The sequence below is a fragment of the Carassius auratus genome, chromosome 36 (genome assembly GCF_003368295.1).
Source record: "Carassius auratus strain Wakin chromosome 36, ASM336829v1, whole genome shotgun sequence".
Taxonomy (NCBI): domain Eukaryota; kingdom Metazoa; phylum Chordata; class Actinopteri; order Cypriniformes; family Cyprinidae; genus Carassius; species Carassius auratus.
Window position 1 is genome coordinate 3,099,218 of NC_039278.1, and position 19,014 is coordinate 3,118,231.

Here is a 19,014-nt window from a genome sequence, read left to right on the forward strand (position 1 = left end):
AGTTCACCTGTGTTTGGTTAGTTATCATCCTCACCTGTCTGTCGCTCATTATCTCACTCTATTTAAGTTCCTCTTTCAGTTCAGTTAGCAGCTAGTTATTAGCAGTGTGTGCTGCTTGTGTTACCCTGTGTTTTCTATGAATCTTCATCATCTTGGATTATATTAAATGTTATTTGGATTATCTTCATCTTCATGCGCCTCCCTTCACAAGAGCGTGACTCCAATCCTCCAGCTGCACCTCGTCGATCTGTTCCACCGCCTCGTTCGGGCTCTTCCCTCCCTCCAGCTTCACCTTGGTCCTCTGTTGCTCCGGCTCCACCTCGGGTGACTGGATCCCCACCTATGCCTCGGTCACCTGAGCCATCTGCTCACCTGGGCCCCCTGGATCCTCTCCACTGCCCGGGCTCCTCTCTCACCTTCTCAGCCATTGTTGGTCGGCTCCCTGGAGTCATCAGCCATTCCTCCACCATGGCTCCTCCCTCCATCGGCTCGACAGTGGGCCATCATGCTGGTTACAGTCTGGGTCCTGTCTGGCTCCTCCTGTCTCCATCCTGGCTACTCTCTCTGTCTGATCCGCCATGGTTCCTCCCTCTGTCAACACCACCTTGGTCATCCACCTCCTATGTCCTCCTCCTTAGTCCCCTCCATCCCTCCTTTGTTTTTGTTATGGCACAAAGTCGTGTCTGGCCGGAGGGGGGAGTACTGTCACAGTAATGGAATTCTTTGGTGTTTTCATTTGGTTTCTGTCGTCCTTTGATTAGTTAATTCAGGTCACCTGTGTTTGATTAGTTATCATCCTCATCTCTCTTTCCCTCGTTATCTTATCCTACATAAGTTCCCCTTTCAGTTCAGTTTGCGGCCAATTATTAAAGGTGCAATAGGAGATCTTGGAAAATGCTAACATTAGCCTGCAAGCACTGAAAGTGAACGTCCCACCCTCCCTGCAATCGCTGTCCAAAGCCACGCCCCCTAAACTCACAAACCAGAATACTAGAGACAACATATTTAACATGAAATAAACCCCTGTTCAGGGAGTAGGGAGCAATGAACAAGGTATAGGGATCATATCGATTGGAACATAGTTCATTGACAGCTCGAGTTGGTCATCTGAATCGGTTGTGTTAACTCAGTAAGACATAGAAAATATGTGGAAGGAAGGAAGATGTTGTTGATGTTTGTCTGCCATTCTAGCTCTGTCTGCACAGCGTGCGTGTATGCGCTAATGATGTATTCTGTCTGCGTGAACAGGGTGCGCAGAGGTATGCAGATACATACGTTGACAGGTAGGTAGCTATATTTAAAATGCTCGGACTGAAGTGTTTTGATTGAACGTAGATTTCTTGGTCCTACGCCTTCCACAGAATATATAAATACAAATAAATAAATGTAAACCACTTAACTTAATGATTGCTATCGGGATGTGAAGAAACTTTCAACCAGTAACAAAACAAAAGCAAAAAAACAATCATCTATTGCACCTTTAATTGTGTATGCTGCTTTTGTTACCCTGTGTTTTGTATGGATCTTCATAATCTTGGATTACTGTTAAATATCATTTGGATTACTTTTGTCTTCATGTGCCTCTCTTCAGAAGAGGTTGACATTAGGTCAACATAATAGTAAGTTTTTATTTTTATTTTTATTTTTTGCCATGAATAAAACCTAAATTAACTATAATATGAAAGTAGAATTTTCACCTAAGATAATACTAAAAAAAAAAATTATGAAGAGTGTTATTTGTTAGTTTTTTTTTTAGACAAACTTCAAAAAGGCCAATGTAAAATGCACTTCTAAACATGACGTGGTTGTTTCACTTTTATAAGTGCACAGTACTCAAATACACAAAACAAAACCTGAGCATGCATTCTCTAATATTAATCATGTTTCAACCCCATAGTGGGAAAATATATATATATATGGCAAATTCAGCTTACTCTAAAGATTTTGACAAATAAGACATGTCTATTACATGTAATAACATTATATCACAACACATGCATAAAACTAGGCAAATGCAATGAAGTGCTGCCATCTAGTGTTCCTGCCAAGATCAAGACCTTTGTTTTCATTCAAACATCTACTCTTTAGTGCCCTCTGCTGATTGCTCTGTTGAAGTTAATAAAGTTAGTTCTCTATTAAACAACATTCTGAGTAATTTCCATAATCTAAGCTTCGTGAAATCACAGAGCCTTTTATTTTAGAGTTCAAAAATGAATCATGAACTTCCCTTTATTTCCAGTTTATATTTTTGTGTTTCTGTCTCTCTCCCTTATCTCCGTATCAGGGATTTTTCCGTCGCAGTATCCAGAAGAACATGGTGTACACCTGCCACAGAGACAAAAACTGCCAGATCAGCAAGGTGACACGAAATCGCTGTCAGTACTGCCGGCTGCAGAAGTGCTTTGAGGTTGGCATGTCTAAGGAAGGTAAGAGTCAAAGCAGTGGCTTATCACCAGCTATACTGTTCTCAGTCCACACAACCAATAAAGACATGCAAGTTGTATTTAAGAGTAGTGGCAAAATATCTTGTTTTGAGGTTGCTGGCATGAACAAAACCTAAAAGTAGCTATACTACACAAGGAGCATTTATTGTTGTTGTTGTTTTCCATGAATGCTGCATGGTTGGTTCATTTTGTATTTTTTGTATTTGTCTTTATTTTTAAGCGGTCCGAAATGACAGGAATAAGAAAAAGAAGGACATAAAAGAAGAGGTGGTTCTTCCGGAAAGCTATGAGCTGAGTGGAGAACTGGAAGAACTTGTTAATAAAGTCAGCAAAGCACACAGGGAAACCTTCCCTTCACTCTGTCAGCTCGGGAAATACACAACTGTGAGTCCTGAGCTCTCACACACTCATCTTCACACATACTTCCTTCTGTCAGTCAGCTAATAATCACTAGCAGGAGCAGGACTGTGTGGACACATCATGCTAATAGCATTGCACATCTATTGAACCACATTAACAGTGGTTTAATTGGGATAACAAATCCACTTTTTGTCCTGCATCAAGATTTTAGGATAAAATGAAAGAAGGAGGGGGGTGAAGTGGGAGGGACTAGTTACATCTTATGCTGTGACTAGTCCCAGTTTTATCTATCTATCTATCTATCTATCTATCTATCTATCTATCTATCTATCTATCTATCTATCTATCTATCTATCTATCTATCTATCTATCTATCTATCTCTGTCTGTAAAATGAAATATGGACATTCACTGCACTGAATGTATGAATGAATACTTTATTGTCCCATTTTAGAGAAATTGATCTTGGACAAGCATGACATGGCGAGTACACAACATAAAACTGACACAGCACAGTACATGACATACAATGAGTTATGCATGTTACATACAATAAATGCTTCATGAGTGCTTACAGCGCCAAATGAAAGTATAATTTTAGCACCATCTGTATGCTATTATGCCTAACTTTTTTGCAAATAGACAGATAAAATAAATGATCACTAGTTTGAAATAAAATCTAAATTAAACTTGTGAATAATGGATATATGAGCCTGGGATTTTCATTAGTCAAGACTGCATTGTAGATATTATTCATGTGAATGTCGAGTCAGAAATGCATTACAGATACAGCATGTGCATTGTGAATAGTCTCAATTTTCATCTGGCTAGTCAAAACTGAAATGTAACCAGTAATACTAAAACCTTTTCCTGTTTTTCTCTCTGTTTCAGAATTCCAGTGCGGATCATAGGGTTCAGCTGGATCTTGGGCTGTGGGATAAGTTCAGTGAGCTCTCCACAAAGTGCATTATAAAGATTGTGGAGTTTGCTAAACGTCTGCCAGGTTTTACTTCACTCACCATTGCAGACCAGATCACCTTACTGAAATCTGCCTGCCTTGATATACTGGTAAATACAACAAAAACTATATGCATATAATCAATGTAACACAGTTCATAGTCATGGGAAGAAGGAGGCGGGAACCGGTGAACATCTAAATAAAACTTTAATAATAAAATAAATGCAAACAGAACCAAAACACAAAATAAAGTCCAGACCTGGTCCTCTCTCGTCTAACGCTGTCGACACTCCTCCTTCTATCGTTCTGGAGCTCCTCCGTCAGACTCGAGACCGCTCTGTTCCCACGCATCAACAACCTGGAATATACAACAAAGTTTCTTTGTATTCTTGCATTGAAAGAATAGATGTAGCAGCACATTGAAAGTGGGTAGAATGTATGGTTCTAAGTTTTACATTTTACTACAACAGAAGCAACATCTTAGGGACAGTTCACCAAAAGAATCCAAATTCTGTCATCATTTGCTCGCTTGCTCTCTCTCTCTCTCTCTCTCTCTACACTTGTTCCGAGTTTCTTTCTTCTGCTGAATTCTGAAGAATGAGGTTGCAGTTGACGGTAGCCATTGACTTCCATAACATTTTTCAAAACATTTGTGTGTGTCCAGCAGTAAATGATGACAGAATTTTCTCTTTTAGGTGAACTATCCCTTAAGGCTGATTCATGTGGCATGGACAGATGCGGACAAGTGGCAACAGACACGTTTGACAGATTTTTATCGGATCAGTATGTTCCTCCTTTCAGTGTCTGCTGGCGTTTGTCTGCGATTGTTTGTTGGTTCTTGGAATGTCTGAGAGGTGACATACTGTAATATGGTGACTTTTGGCTTTGGTCTACGTCTGTCTGTGCAGCATGGATGGGCCTTTAGAAATTCAGTTCACATGACGTGGGATTATGAGAAGAAAAAAGAGAGACCGTGCATGGTAGTTTTTTTATTTTTCTTAATTGTGGAATTCAACTTTACAGATGTTACGGATTTGTACTCGCTACACACCAGAACAGGACACTATGACCTTCTCGGATGGACTGACCCTCAACAGAACACAGATGCACAACGCTGGCTTCGGTCCACTCACAGACCTGGTGTTTGCTTTCGCCGGGCAGCTCCTGCCTCTGGAGATGGACGACACAGAGACAGGGCTCCTTAGCGCCATCTGCCTCATCTGCGGAGGTACTGCTGTCTCTCAGTGTGGTCCTTTATTTCTTCGACTCCTTGTAGATCAAATACTCAATTACAATAGGAAATTATGACTTGGGTTAACAGTAAATAGCTGATATAGTTAAAATCTTTTGAGTAAGTAAGTTCTATGGTGTGCTTACCTTATCTCGGAGTGACGTTTTGATCTTTGCACCTTCAGCTGTAGCTGCTATGGTTGTCCTGCTCCTTTCATAAACATTTCGACTCTCATGCCTGTCTGTGATTGAACTCTAACTGACATGTCATGCCTCTCTGAATGAGTAGACCGCATGGACCTGGAGGAACCTCATCGGGTGGACCAGCTACAGGAGCCTCTGCTAGAGGCGTTAAAGATCTACGCTCGCCGCCGACGCCCCAACAAACCTCACATGTTCCCACGAATGTTGATGAAGGTCACTGACCTCAGAGGCATCAGCACCAAAGGTACGCTACAAAGTATGAAAAATGCGATAAAGTCTTGTAAATTGACATTGTGATATGTTTCAAGTGCACTCACCGAGTTGATAACTGCTGAGAGCACCACCTAGTGGTACTATCTGACTTCAACTAGATGCAAACTCTATTAATGTACACGCTAGAAGTCTTCATGGATCGGCTTAGATCTGAAAATACGAGGTCCGACCGAAGACTCAAGAAGGTTCAGGTCCAAAATTCTGAGGAATGCCTCAGACACGGGTTACAACCCTGACAGCAAGCAGTTTCGGTCCAGATTTGGCCCACATCTGGCCCGCATGGATTTAATGCGGGCCAGATGTGGGCCGGATCTGGGCTGACACTATGTTGCTGTCTGGGAATTGACATTAGTAGCTTTAAATCTCAGGTAATTTTGCCAAATGGACCCCAAAAGACCCAAGATCTTTTAAAATATGCCAACTTTCCATTATTTGTTTATTATTTCATGCATGTGGGATCCAAGAAGTGACTTGGGCCAATTTGGGTCAGGCCTGAGACCTGAGAACACCTTTACTACACACCAATGATACATATGTAAAATATGGACCTAAATGAAGAGATTAAAACCACAAACCATGAAGATGATTATCTTTGTGTGTGTGTTCAGGAGCGGAGCGAGCCATCACTTTAAAGATGGAGATCCCAGGCCCCATGCCGCCTCTGATCAGAGAGATGCTGGAGAACCCTGAGATCTTTGAAGAGAAATCTGACTCTAAAGATGCTGTTTCGGCCCCCCTGCCACCTCCCGCCATCCAGGCCATCAAACAAGAGAGGGATGAGGAATCTGCTCTGGAGGATGAAGAAGATGAGGATGATGAGTGTGTGGAGGAGGGACGGGACCAAGCAGGGGACAGTGAGGATGAGGAATGGGGACTCCTGCAAGTGGACATGGGCGGAGCTAGAACGAGTGCGGCAGGAAGAGCACAGTGACCGCTGGACATACAGACAACAGCCACAAACATTTGATATCAGACACCTGATCAGTTGCTACGAACAGATTCATTCAGTCAAACAAACAACATTTACTTTCTTCATAATGACTCAAAAATATAACCTTCATATGACAAAAAATAAAACAAAGGTTTCCCTCAACTATCCAAAAGCAGAAGAGAAGAAATGGATCATTAAAAGAGAAAACCTCAAGAACGTGCCAGCACTGTTACTTCAGACGGTGTGACTAACTGAACAGAGGGAAGAGAGAGTGCAAGACCAGAGAATGATACACCATCGTGCCATATCTGGAAGTTACTTGTTGTAAGCATTTTTTGTACTTTATTTGGAGATGCCAAATATTTGAGAATGCATCCCAAAGCCTTGTTGTGTAAGGGAAATATTTTTCATGACTGTATATGGATGCACATGCAGAATTGATCAATGATGAAAAAAAGGCAAACAACCACATACATGACAGTGGTCTAAAAACTGTTTCAAAATGTACATTTTTCTGTATAATGTAACTTGATGTTTCATTGTCTCAGTTATATTTCATTTTGTATATTTTCAGCAACTCTTTGTTTCTTTCAGTATGTTTTATGTGTTATAGACATATTCCAAATTCACAGCCATACAGCTCTGCGTCTGAAATTGACACTTACACCAGCATTAGGGTGTTGGGCATTAGAAGACTGTAAAATTACATTTTTAGATTGACAAAAGAGTAAATTAAATTATTACAAACCAAACATTTCACTCAGGGCAAATCAAGGACCAACGGTTGATCTTCTAGTCTCATAGATTAGAATGTGCATGCACTATTCACATATATTTTATCTTCAGCTATGCTATATCGTTAAGCAAAAAGTAACATTAAAAGCTGAAATGTAACATTTTACTCTGGGATCTAGAAGAGTTGCATGATTAGGTATTAAAAGCAATAACATGATGATATGTTAAACAAAGAAAGAGAGTCAAATATGAGCTGAGCATCTCAGCAACTATGAGTGTGCACAAGCTGTTCCTGTCAGTTTCGTAATAACTGACTATAAATACATTCATTTCTCTGAGGTGTGTGCACACCACTGATAACAACATTATACCTCGTCAAAAAACAGAACAGTGTTACAGAACAAGTCATAAGCTTCTGTTTGCTGCATATATAGACGCAGTACTGTAAGATATTTGGGATAGAGCCATGTGGTTTAAGATTGTAAGCTGCGTGCATTTGTACTTGCATACTACATGCTTAAAAGTGTCTTTTTTTCCGCTTTCACCTTTCTACTCTTTATTTACTTTTAAACCATTTTATTTGAATGCATCAAAAGGACATCTCAGACTTTTCAACCTTTTTTGTAATGCTGTTATCTTAAAATATTTTCAAATATAAACAAACACATCATAGGCCGCACATTTATTTGTATTATTATTTATTGCTTATTTATCCTCATCTTGTTAGATTTTTGTTCTATCTGTAGTCAGTGATGCACATGATGAACTGTGTTTGCTCCCAGAATTCCTTGTCTATCTCTATATTAACATCCTCTCACAGTGTGGAGGAGTCTGTCTGTATGTACCACCAATGTATTGATCAGCCGAAATTTAAGTATGCTTAGACTACAAAATGAGATCTTTCCAACGATTTTAGAGCAGAATGAATGCATGATTACCACAGGGTGCGCTGGATAAATCTGCAGTGATCATAAGTCTAGCAGCTTAGTGTAAATGCACTGATCCGGATATGTGACAGGGTAAATATGGCCTGCAGCGGCAGCAGTAAACAGTGGTACTCCTTAGATTTATTTGATCTCTTCTAGACTCTATACTTGGATCTTCAGACCAAAGACAAATTTGCAGTTTAAGTTTCAGCATGTACATATGGTGTGTACAGTATGTTCACAATGCAATTACCAAGGGAACATAGCCATGTCTCTGGAAATATGATAAAAGTCCCTAGAATTGCATTAACTCTTCAACTATGTCAGTTCAACGTTGATAAATGTATAAATATAAATGTAGCAGTCATTGGCAAAGTGTAATTCAAGAAGGTCACAGGCTAATATTTTTGTGAAATATCAGAGCAAATGTTTTTGGCATACTTTTTTTCCTCCTCCAGACTCAATGTCTGTGTGGTGAATTAAACATTAAATATTTTAGATTTTATATCAGAGATGTTTGCTTTTTATTTTCTTTCTTAAATAGTGTTTATCTTTTTTGCTTGTATTTTGTCATTTAGTGCAGTAGAGGATGGTGGTTTGGAACATGTGTGTATGATCTGTTTGGTTAGTTGCTTTATTTGTTGCTAAATTTGTAATTGTATTTGTGGCTTTGTATCTCTTTTGGGTTTTAAGGCATTTAAGGCTAAGAGGAATACATAAACAAGTGTGTGTTTTAATGCACATTTTTAATTTTACAAAATTATTTGTGTTGATTTGTGTTTATTAGTCTTTTCTACTAAGTCTTTATATGTGGTTTTACAAAAGCAGCGTATGTGTTCTTTCTTACAAAATGAACCCCTTTTAGCATAATTTTAAGCAGCATTAAAAGTTTGTTTGTATTTGTTTTTCTCCATGTCTCATCTTCCCATTTTAATTTGTTTTTTCTTGTCTTTAACATTTCTCTCGGTTATGTGCCTTGCAAGAAACATTTCAAATGCCTTTCACAACTTATTGTTACAAATATCTTACTGTGCCTGCAAATGAAAATCCCTAAAACAGGGGTACAATATATCCACATAATGTCTGGCTACCTTTTTCTTTTTATATATATATGTATACTGTGCCACTGCAGATTTTGTTTTACAAATTTACCACACCATCAAAGATCCATTAAAAAGTAGAAATCAGAAATATTCAGATTTTGAAGATAAGAATTTGAAAAAAATTACAACAATTAAATAATCCATATCCGACATGTCCATACTACACTAGCCGAAAGGTAAAGTGCACACTCACTGTTTCCCTGGTGCTTGTGTTCTTGATGTTTCTGTGCAGATACCCACGATCCTGAAGGCCAATGAGAGCCCCGGAGGCAGACGGACACACTGAAGAGGACTTCAAAATGTCTCCAGGCCCACTCATCGTTTTAATCATACACTAGATTTAATTATATCTCATGGAATCGATCTTACTGCTATAGATATTGTACCTCAAAGTGATGATATTACAGACCATTTCCTTGTATTGTGCATGCTGGGAATCACTGATATTAACTGTATGGCTCAGCGTTACCATCTGGGCAGAACTATTGTTCCAGCCATCAAAGACAGATTTGCAAATAACCTGCCTGATTTACCTCAACTGCTCTTTGTACCCAAAAATACACATGAACTAGTCGAAATGACTAGCAACATGGGCACTATTTTCTCTAATACATTAGAAGCTGTTGCCCCCATCAAATTGAAAAAGGTTAGAGAAAAACGTACTGTGCCCTGGTATAGCAGTAATACTACCTCTCTCAAGAAAGAAACTTGTACTCTTGAACGCAAATGGAGAAAAACTAACTTGGAAGTTTTTAGAATTGCATAGAAAAACGGTATGTCCAGCTATAGACAGGCTCTAAAAACTGCTAGGGCCAAGCATATCCACAAACTCATTTAAAATAACTAAAACAATCCAAGGTTTTTATTTAGCACAGTGGCTAGATTAACAAATAACAGTTTAATAGAAATGACTTTATGAATTTCTTCACTGATAAAATAGATGTAGATTCTAGGACAGGAAGAGCTAAATAAACTTATCACTGCATCTAAACCAACAACATGTTTATTAGATCCTGTACACACTAAATTACTGAAAGAGTTGTTAACTGTAGCCGAAGAATCGCTTCTAGGTCACGTCCCAAAACCATTCAAGCTGGTGGTTATTAAGCCTACTATTAAGAAACCACACCTAGATCCTAGTGAACTGGCAAATTATAGGCCCATTTCAAATCTTTATAGGCCCATTTCAAATCTTTAATTTATGTCTAACATTTTAGAAAATGTTGTGCTCCTTCCTGCAAAAAAAAAAAAAAAAGATCTGTATGAAGAATTTCATTAGTTTTTAGTTTGCTTAATACTTATATTGAGTATTTCAGTATATATACCTACTGTTACCATAGATGAGAGAATATCATCATCTGTGTGCTGAATAATTTCTCATGCCATCAGTTTACTCATCCTCTTTCTCTTTGGGTGTTTAGACTCATTTCATGAAAAAAAAAAAAAAAAAGTACCAGTATGCTACTAGTTTGGTTATGGCTGTTGAGCAATCATCATATCATGAAATAATAGCTCACTGACAAACCTCTGAATGTCAGAATCGCGGCATAGCCAAATTTGGTATTAAATATACTGATTATTTTTGTAATTCTTTTGTTTTCCCTCATTCATTTTCAGCATTCATTACAAAACTCAGAATTTAAGATGTTTATTAATTTTCATCTAGTTTTGGTATATATATATATATATATATATATATATATATATATGTATATATATATATATATATATATATATATATATATATATATATATATATATATATATATATATATATATATATATATATAATGTATATGTGTGTGTGCATATGTAGGTATATTTGTATACTGTATGTACAAAAAAAGAATGCTGTCACAAGTCGGTCAGGCTCATCACAGCGCACTCCCTGACCTGAGTATTAATCACCAGCAACTGTTCACGATTCAATCACCAATTTCCCCAGCATTATATAAGCACACACCTCAGTTCATCTCATCGTCCGATCTCGTGATTTATCCGCGGAACATTCCACTGCCAAAGTTACTAGCATTGACTCCTTCAAACTTACCTCTTGTGCTTAACTTCTCTCCAGCAATCCTCCATCTCCTTTCAGTGGCTCCAGCTATTCTCCTATACCTCCATTACCCACCATCACTGAGGCGTGTGCTCTCAACCGCAAGTCTGGTCACCCCATCCGGCAAGAATACATCCAGATTTCAAGTTCTCTCATCCTCCATCCACCTGAAACTCCCCTCTGTCTATACTTACCGGTTTCAATAAAGTCCAGTATACCACTAACCCTCTGCCGCCAGTCCGTTTGTTACCAGAGATTAGACAACAATGCTGAGGATGAGCAAACCCGACCCATTCCAGGAACTGGTGGATTCATTGCGGTGTTTATTGACATCTCACGCCATTTCCCCAGCTCCTTCGGCCAAGGCTCATCCACCACAACATCCTGCATCTTATTCTCTGGCTAACATTGTCTACTCCAGCCCGGTAGTCAGACCAGTGCCATACTCCGGATTGGCAGAGGACTGCAACTGGTTTCTCCTCCAGTGTTCTCTAGCCATTGAGACACAACCTCAATTATATCCCAATGAACAATCAAAAATCACCTTTATCATTTCATCTTTCACAGGTCCCGCTCTGCGTTGGGCTGAGACGATATGGACACAAGCTGGTCCAGCTACCCGATCTCTGGAGAACTTCATAGCTCACTTCCGGGAAGTCTTTTGCACGACAGAAGGTGATTCGTCAGTGGGTGAGCAATTGTATAATCTAAAACAGGGCAAGATGACCATACATCAGTATTCCGGCCAGTGGCTGGAATGAGGCATCCCTCCTCACAGCATTCTGTCAAGGTCTGGAACCCAAACTTCTCTTCCACGTGGCTGCATACGATGATTCATGTGGTCTGGAAAGATTCATTCAGCTCACTATAAGATGCTCCAACCATCTTCAATACTGCTTCCAAGACTGCTCACCAGCTCAACCACCCACACGGTACCGCCGTACCGATCCCCAGAATCCTCTGGAATCTGACCCTGAACCCATGCAAACCGATAGCCATCGTCTCAATCCGACTGAGCGGCAGAGGCAGCTGACCCAGGGACTATATTTTTACTGTGGCTCAGGTGCCCATCACATCTTGGCTTGCCCCCTTCACCCACCATGTCTAGCGGTGAGTTACATCAAACCATCTCCTATTAAGATGAACCCACTCACCACCACTGTACAACTTACTGATGACAACGTCACTTTTCCAGTTACCACCCTCCTCGACTCTGGGTCAGCCAGGAACTTCATCTCGGGAGATCTCTGCAGCCAGCCCAGGTTATATCCCACCTCAACTGAAACCACCTACCAAGTGATCACCATCACCGGAAAACCCCTTAACCACCGGCATACCGCCAAAGATTATTGTGTTCAATAAACTCAAGTAAACTTGCCAAAGTGGTTCCTGTCTGAAACAAGATTATATAATTCCATCTACATCCCCTGTTCATATAATCTCATCCGCGTCCGAGAAGGAGACGAATGAAAGACTGCATTTGTTACCCCTACTGGCCACTATGAGTATAGGGTGATGCCGTATGGCCTAGTCAATGCCCCCTCAGTCTTCCAGGGATTTATGCATGAAGTGCTCCGAGAGTACCTCAACCACTTCGTTATAGTTTACATCGATGACATCATCATCTACTCTCGGAGCCTGGACGAACACCGCCAACATGTTAAAGCATTCCTAACCTGGTTACGAGAATTCCATTTATGCACCTTCCATCAGCCGTCAGTTCACATGGACGAGGGGAAGATTGGAGCCATCACCTCTTGGACACTCCCATCAACCATAAAAGAACTCCAACGCTTCTTAGGTTTTGCTAATTTCTATCGTTGTTTCATTAAGAATTACAGCTCAATCACCCATCCCATCACTGTCCTTCCCCAAAACAAACCTAAATCTCTGTCTTGGACCCCAGCCACCACTAAAGCCTTTACAACCCTCAAACCTACCTTTCGAGGTAGAGGTGGACACCTCGACCACTGGAGTTGGAGCAGTACTTTCACAGCGGCAGGGGACTCCTTCCTGACTCCATCAATGCGCCTTCTTCTCCCAGAAGCTCAGCCCGCCTGAGAAAAACTATGACATTGGAAACCAGGAGCTAATAGCGATCATATTAGCTTCGGAGGAATGGTGACACTGGCTCGAGGGAGCTGCCCATCCCTTTTTTTGTTGATACTGTAGGTTCTCTTAATTCTGTTGGCTCATCCCCTTACAGGGTCTTCCCACTGCCTTAGACACAGCAGAGCTCCTATTCAATTGGGTCTTCCGCCAATTTGGACTCCCTGCGGACCCGTGGACCACAATTCATATCCCGGGTATGGAAATCCTTTATCTCACTCCTAGGTGTGACTGTAAGTCTCTCCCCAGGTTATCATCGACAATACAATGGTCAATCAGAATGGAAGATAAAGGAAGTAGGTCGCTTCCTCTGGACCTTCTGCCATGGCCACCAGGACTCCTGGAACCAGTTCCTGGGCTGGGATGAGTACGTGCAGAATTCACTCTGCCAACCATCCAAGGGTCTTACACCATTCCAGCGCATGCTCGGTTACCAGCCTCCTCTCTTCCCTTGGTCAGGAGACCACTCCGATTTTCCTGCAGTTGACTACTGGTACCGGGAGAGTGAGAGTCTGGGACGAGGCTCACCATCACCTTCAACAGGCAGTGTGCAGACAGAAGATGGCAGCCGACCTTCGCCAAACACCTACTCCAATCTACCATCCGGGAGAGAAGGTCTGTCTGTCCACCCACGACATCCAGCTTTGCCTGCCCTGCAAGAAACTGAGTCCCAGATTTGTCAGCCCCTTTACCATCCAGGAACAAATCAACCCAGTCACTTACATACTCCAACTTCCACCTCAGTACAAGATTCACCCTACCTTCCATGTCTCACTCCTAAAACATTTTCACCCTCCTGTCTCCACAGAGCCTGGCCAGACAGAAGAACCCCCTCTCCCATTACTATTAGAAGAAGGAGCCATCTACAAAGTTAAGGAGATCCTGGATTCCCGGTGGCGTGTTGGCAGATTCTAGTACCTCGTTGACTGGGAGGATTACGGCTCAGCAGAGCGCTCCTGGGTCCCTAGAGACAGCAATCCTAGACCCTATACTCCTAGAAGAATTCCATACCTCTCACCCAGATCGTCCTGCTCCCAGACGCAGAGGAAAACCACCACATCGCTGGGATAGTCGGCCCTCAGGAGCGGACCCTGAAGGAGGGGGTACTGTCACAAGTCGGTCGACCAGGCTCATCACAACAGATTTCGGACCGTGGACCACAGTTCATATCCCGGGAACAGATTTCAAGTTCTCTCATCCTCTATCCACCTGCAACTCTCCCTCTGTCTATACTGTCCGATTTCAATAATTCCAGTACACCACTTGGCAAATGTCACAACTTTCACTTTCACTTACCCTCTGTTACCAGTCCGTTTGTTACAAGTGCAGTATATCTGGACATTTAGATTAATGTAAATGAAAACACATATAAATGCAAGCGACTATCTATGGTGTCACAGAAGGGCATGTGTGAATGTAGTGTCAGAAATCTGCCACAAAACTTTCAAAGCTCTTGTTTTTTTAAATATAATGATTTTTTTATTCTTTTCATACGCAATAGTCCATCAAAATGGATAATTGTGTCTGCACTTATTCATGCGCACACACACACAAACGCGCGCAAAACACAAACAAATTTCCAGTTATTACTGTGAACTTATTATTTAGCCATCTGACCTTTGGAAAGGTTTATGTGTGAGTGTTCAGGGTTTCTGACCTGAACTTGATGTCAAACAGGCTGTTTCATGACTTTAGTCTTTCGACAAAACTCTAAATAAAATAGGCTACTACATAAAAAGCAATATAGGCCTACTCTATCATATCAAATATGGGACTTCTGTTGAATAAAAAATAAGTAAATAAACATTGTCGAACCGCTCCAGAGATTGTTTGAAAGCGTATCGACCTGGTGGAAGAGGTGGTCTCGGTACGCTTTCAAACGAACTCTGGAGCGGTTCGTTTGTGGTGAGAACGTGATCCGACCTCGAACAGACCCAACTGCAAAAAGTACTGATCATTTTTGGACTAAACCAGCTGCCGTAGTCAGCTGCATTTTGCATTATGGGATGAGGAAGTGTTTGTTGACAGTTTGCACTTTAGCATGGTAGCTCGTGGACAAACTTTGAGTTGTGAGGAGGTGCGGAGCCTCATTGTGGTTTGCCTTACCTTGCAGTGTCTGATATCACACTTCTGGAGCCACCGACTATGATCCTCAATTCAAGGAGTTACTTGTCATTTCCACAAATTAAGAGTTGGATACTGCCTTAAATGTGACCAGTGGACATTCATATTACTCATACAAACACTTGTATGATTCATTGCAAACACATCCATTATGCGCATTTACAGTAGCCCATTTTATGGGTCATTATACGAAAACGTGCCATTTCCCACTTTTAATGTTTGATTTTCAAATTTCTGTTTTGAAAATCTTTAAGCCCCTTTTTGGATTAAGTAGATCCTTACCTCTCAGGAAAATGTGCCGTGCCATCTCACGCTATCTTATTTTTTTCATTTTTTTCATTTAACTAATTTAAATGTGTGTTTTTGGTCAACCCTGTTACCAACATATTAATTACTTTTTGAAAAGGTTTTAAATACATGTATAGAACAAATCTGATATACTGTGGAAGATATACTCCCCCTTGTTACATTAAGAGTGTTTGTGAATTGAGAATATTGAAAGTTTTATTTTTTTAAGGGGATGAATACGTTCATTTCCAAATTACACTCTCCCAGCATCTTCTGTTTTAAGAAAAATGTATGGAAACAAAAATTAAACACCTCAATTCAATTTTGAGTGGATTATTAGCCTCTCTTACTAAACATTTACAATTAATTGATTACATTTTTATTTACATTTTTTAAGTTATATTAGAATATTATACAAGTAACAGGGTTGACACATCAGTTACAGGGTTGACAACAGCTACCGTATTGATTATACTGCTTGTTTGAGTTACAATTATGGTTGTAATGGAGCCTTAATTGGACATTCATAAACCTTTAATTCAACATGACTAATCAGCATATTATGTAGACGGCTCTATTGAGATATTTTAGCATAAGAATGATGAAAAACCGAAACTTATCTGTTTGCATGAACTTTAACTTTAAAATGTTTTAACTGTTGCCCCGCCTTCTACTTCTCAAACCTCATACTTTCTATGATATTGTGCTGAGAAAACACAGATTTACCCATTCTGTGTTGGTAGTGGCGTGTACCACAGTTTGCTTTGCCAATTGAGAAACTTGATTGGTAAACGGTTTGCCAGAATATACCCTGACCCAGATCTATCCCGTTAGTGAAGCATTGGTTTCCACACTGGTTTCATTAAATAAATAAATAAAGGAAATTATTATTTTAAAAGATTCACGAATAAGAATCATCTGTTCACGAATTGGATCGTGAACTTGCATTACCGAGCCAAAGATGATACTGAACATTTCGAATGAATAAAGAAGTTCATCTGTAAACCACATAAAGCTATTGTTTGACTTCATAAACCTTTATTTTATGCATGCTTCGTATGGATCTGTTGACTGAATGCATAGTGTGATTTCTAGGAGAATGTTTGTGTCGTTATGTGCTTGTAACGGGAAAAAATCAGTCGCGGTATTGTTTGAAATCCCCAAACTTAAATATTAAATTAATAAATTACATCAAAATAAAAGTAATCACTGGTAATCTAAAATAGTTTTCAGATGTTACTGTAATCTGATTACCCCTTATTTAAAATGTAATTTTAACGAAATACAGTTACTCATATTTTGTATTTTACATACGTAACGCTGTTACATGTATTTTGTTACACCCCAGCCCTGATTATTTATGATTGTGTAGCATACTGTAAATGTAAGTAGTTCACATGCCATCAAATAATCATACAAGTCACACAAGCTTGATTTATTTTTTGACAAGAAAACTTTTTCAAACTATTTGGATGGAGTGCATGTATGGAGAGTATCCCAAATGCAAACTGAAAAGCTTGTTAATTTATTGACTTCTCATAATAAAAAAAATAATGACTTTTGATTTATAAAGCACATTTATAAAACCCAATGCACTTGTGTGTATCAGTATAGATCAGTAACCTCAACATATTTTAGCCTATCTATCAGTAGAATAAATAAAAAAACATGATTTTTAGGGATAAAAACTGTAAAAACATGTATATTATGTATACTATTTGTAAGAAAAGTATGTCTGTTAAAATTCTCAGTCATCCAGGTCATAGTTATCCAAGAAGGGTTGGCTCAGGGGTGACAACCCCACAGAGGTTAAATGCCTGGCACTCCCCATCAGTCATTTAGAAATGAAGAAACCCCTTGGATGAGAGGCAATAGCTTCAAATATGGACGTACCTAGTCCAGTTGCCCTTGATTTAACCCTTCTTGTGTATACAACATGGGTAAGACACACAAAAGCGTACTTGGGTCAACCCTCTTACCCTGGAATGGTTACAGGGTTGACGGTAACAGGGTTGACGAAAAAGGTTATTGCCGGCCATTACTAGCCATGAGGTATAGGTAATGACACTACATTACGTGCCTTAATGAGAGGCTTAAATATTATCATATATGTAAATTTTTAAATATGTACAAAAAACTTTTTAACATATGCTTTTCTGGTAACAGGGCTGACACAATGAGCGTGTCCCTGTCTTTCAGACATTACATAACCTCAAAGAAAATTCATTAAAAAGAAGAGAACACTTACTTGTCTTCTACCATCAACTTCATGAAAGTCAGATAATGTCACTTCCTGGAACTGATGCAACTTTTGGAACAGTCCATTATCTTTAAAGAGGTGTTTTTATAAAAAGTAACAGGGTTGACGAGAACCTAGGGACCCGACTAAATTGTGTGTTTTTTTATTTTATTTGACACGTTAAGAATAAAATCCATTTATGACTAATGAACTGACACTTAAGGCTTTATACAAGTATATGTTTTTTTATGATAGTTTGACTTTTTTGGCCTCGATAGCAAGTAGAAGTAGAAAAATCTTACTGAGGGACAGGCCATTTTCAACATTTCTTCAAGATGCTTTGTACAAAAATGTGATTAAAATCCTTTAAAAACCAAAGAAACAGAAAATAATTTATTCTTATATTATGAGACATTATGGAAACTAAAATATAAAATATTCTATTTCTTTTATGTTTTATTAAGATTTACAGAGCTTTTTTTTCCTGAGGGACACAAAATGGCACGTTTTCGTATAATGACCCTTAATTTATTTTGTTCATCTGTCTATTTAACCCATCTCATCTATTTCTTTTATCTATTTAGCTTTTTTTTCTAATTGATTTGATCTAATCTATAATCTGAAACTTTCTCTTTGTTTTATAATAGCAGCTGTATTTTCCTTTTTATAAATTATGCGTTTAACCACCTTATATTTTGTTCCATTAGCAGCTGTTGCTCAGTTGGCGAGTAGTAAGCAGCACTGGGTGCATTATTGTGCAGCACTGTGCAGGCAACAGTCCGTCACAGGCCCTGTCCAGGGAGACCCTCAGGTGGTGCAGGCACTGAAATCATGATTTCAGAAGGCCAAAGGTCATTTCAATTTGATGGTTTTAAGTCTGCTGTGCTGGAGTTTGGGGGTGTGCAAGGGGAGTCAACAGGAACGTCTCACAGGCATAGCCTTTTGTCTCCTAGCAGCACACCAGAGAACTCACTTGAGAATACAAAATATAATTCTTACAGCTAGCAAAGTAAAATGAAATCTGAATGAATGAAA

The 19,014-nt window shown here is 39.5% G+C and overlaps 1 protein-coding gene across 5 annotated transcripts in view; it reads left to right on the forward strand.

Moving 5' to 3' along the window:
• The window catches only part of LOC113054972 (retinoic acid receptor gamma-A-like), a 44,929-nt gene extending 35,789 nt beyond the window's left edge, over positions 1-9,140 (forward strand). For 4 of the 5 annotated variants that reach the window (XM_026220811.1, XM_026220810.1, XM_026220812.1 and 1 more), the window contains 6 exons: positions 2,285-2,426; positions 2,665-2,828; positions 3,695-3,871; positions 4,785-4,989; positions 5,281-5,439; positions 6,077-9,140. In XM_026220811.1, coding sequence (XP_026076596.1) covers positions 2,285-2,426; positions 2,665-2,828; positions 3,695-3,871; positions 4,785-4,989; positions 5,281-5,439; positions 6,077-6,399 — 1,170 coding nt within the window. In that variant the 3' untranslated portion in view covers positions 6,400-9,140. Of the gene's footprint in view, positions 1-1,248; positions 1,284-2,284; positions 2,427-2,664; positions 2,829-3,694; positions 3,872-4,784; positions 4,990-5,280; positions 5,440-6,076 lie in introns of all 5 variants that reach the window. The other variant, XM_026220814.1, reaches the window with a different exon arrangement.
• Positions 9,141-19,014: the final 9,874 nt, after the last annotated feature.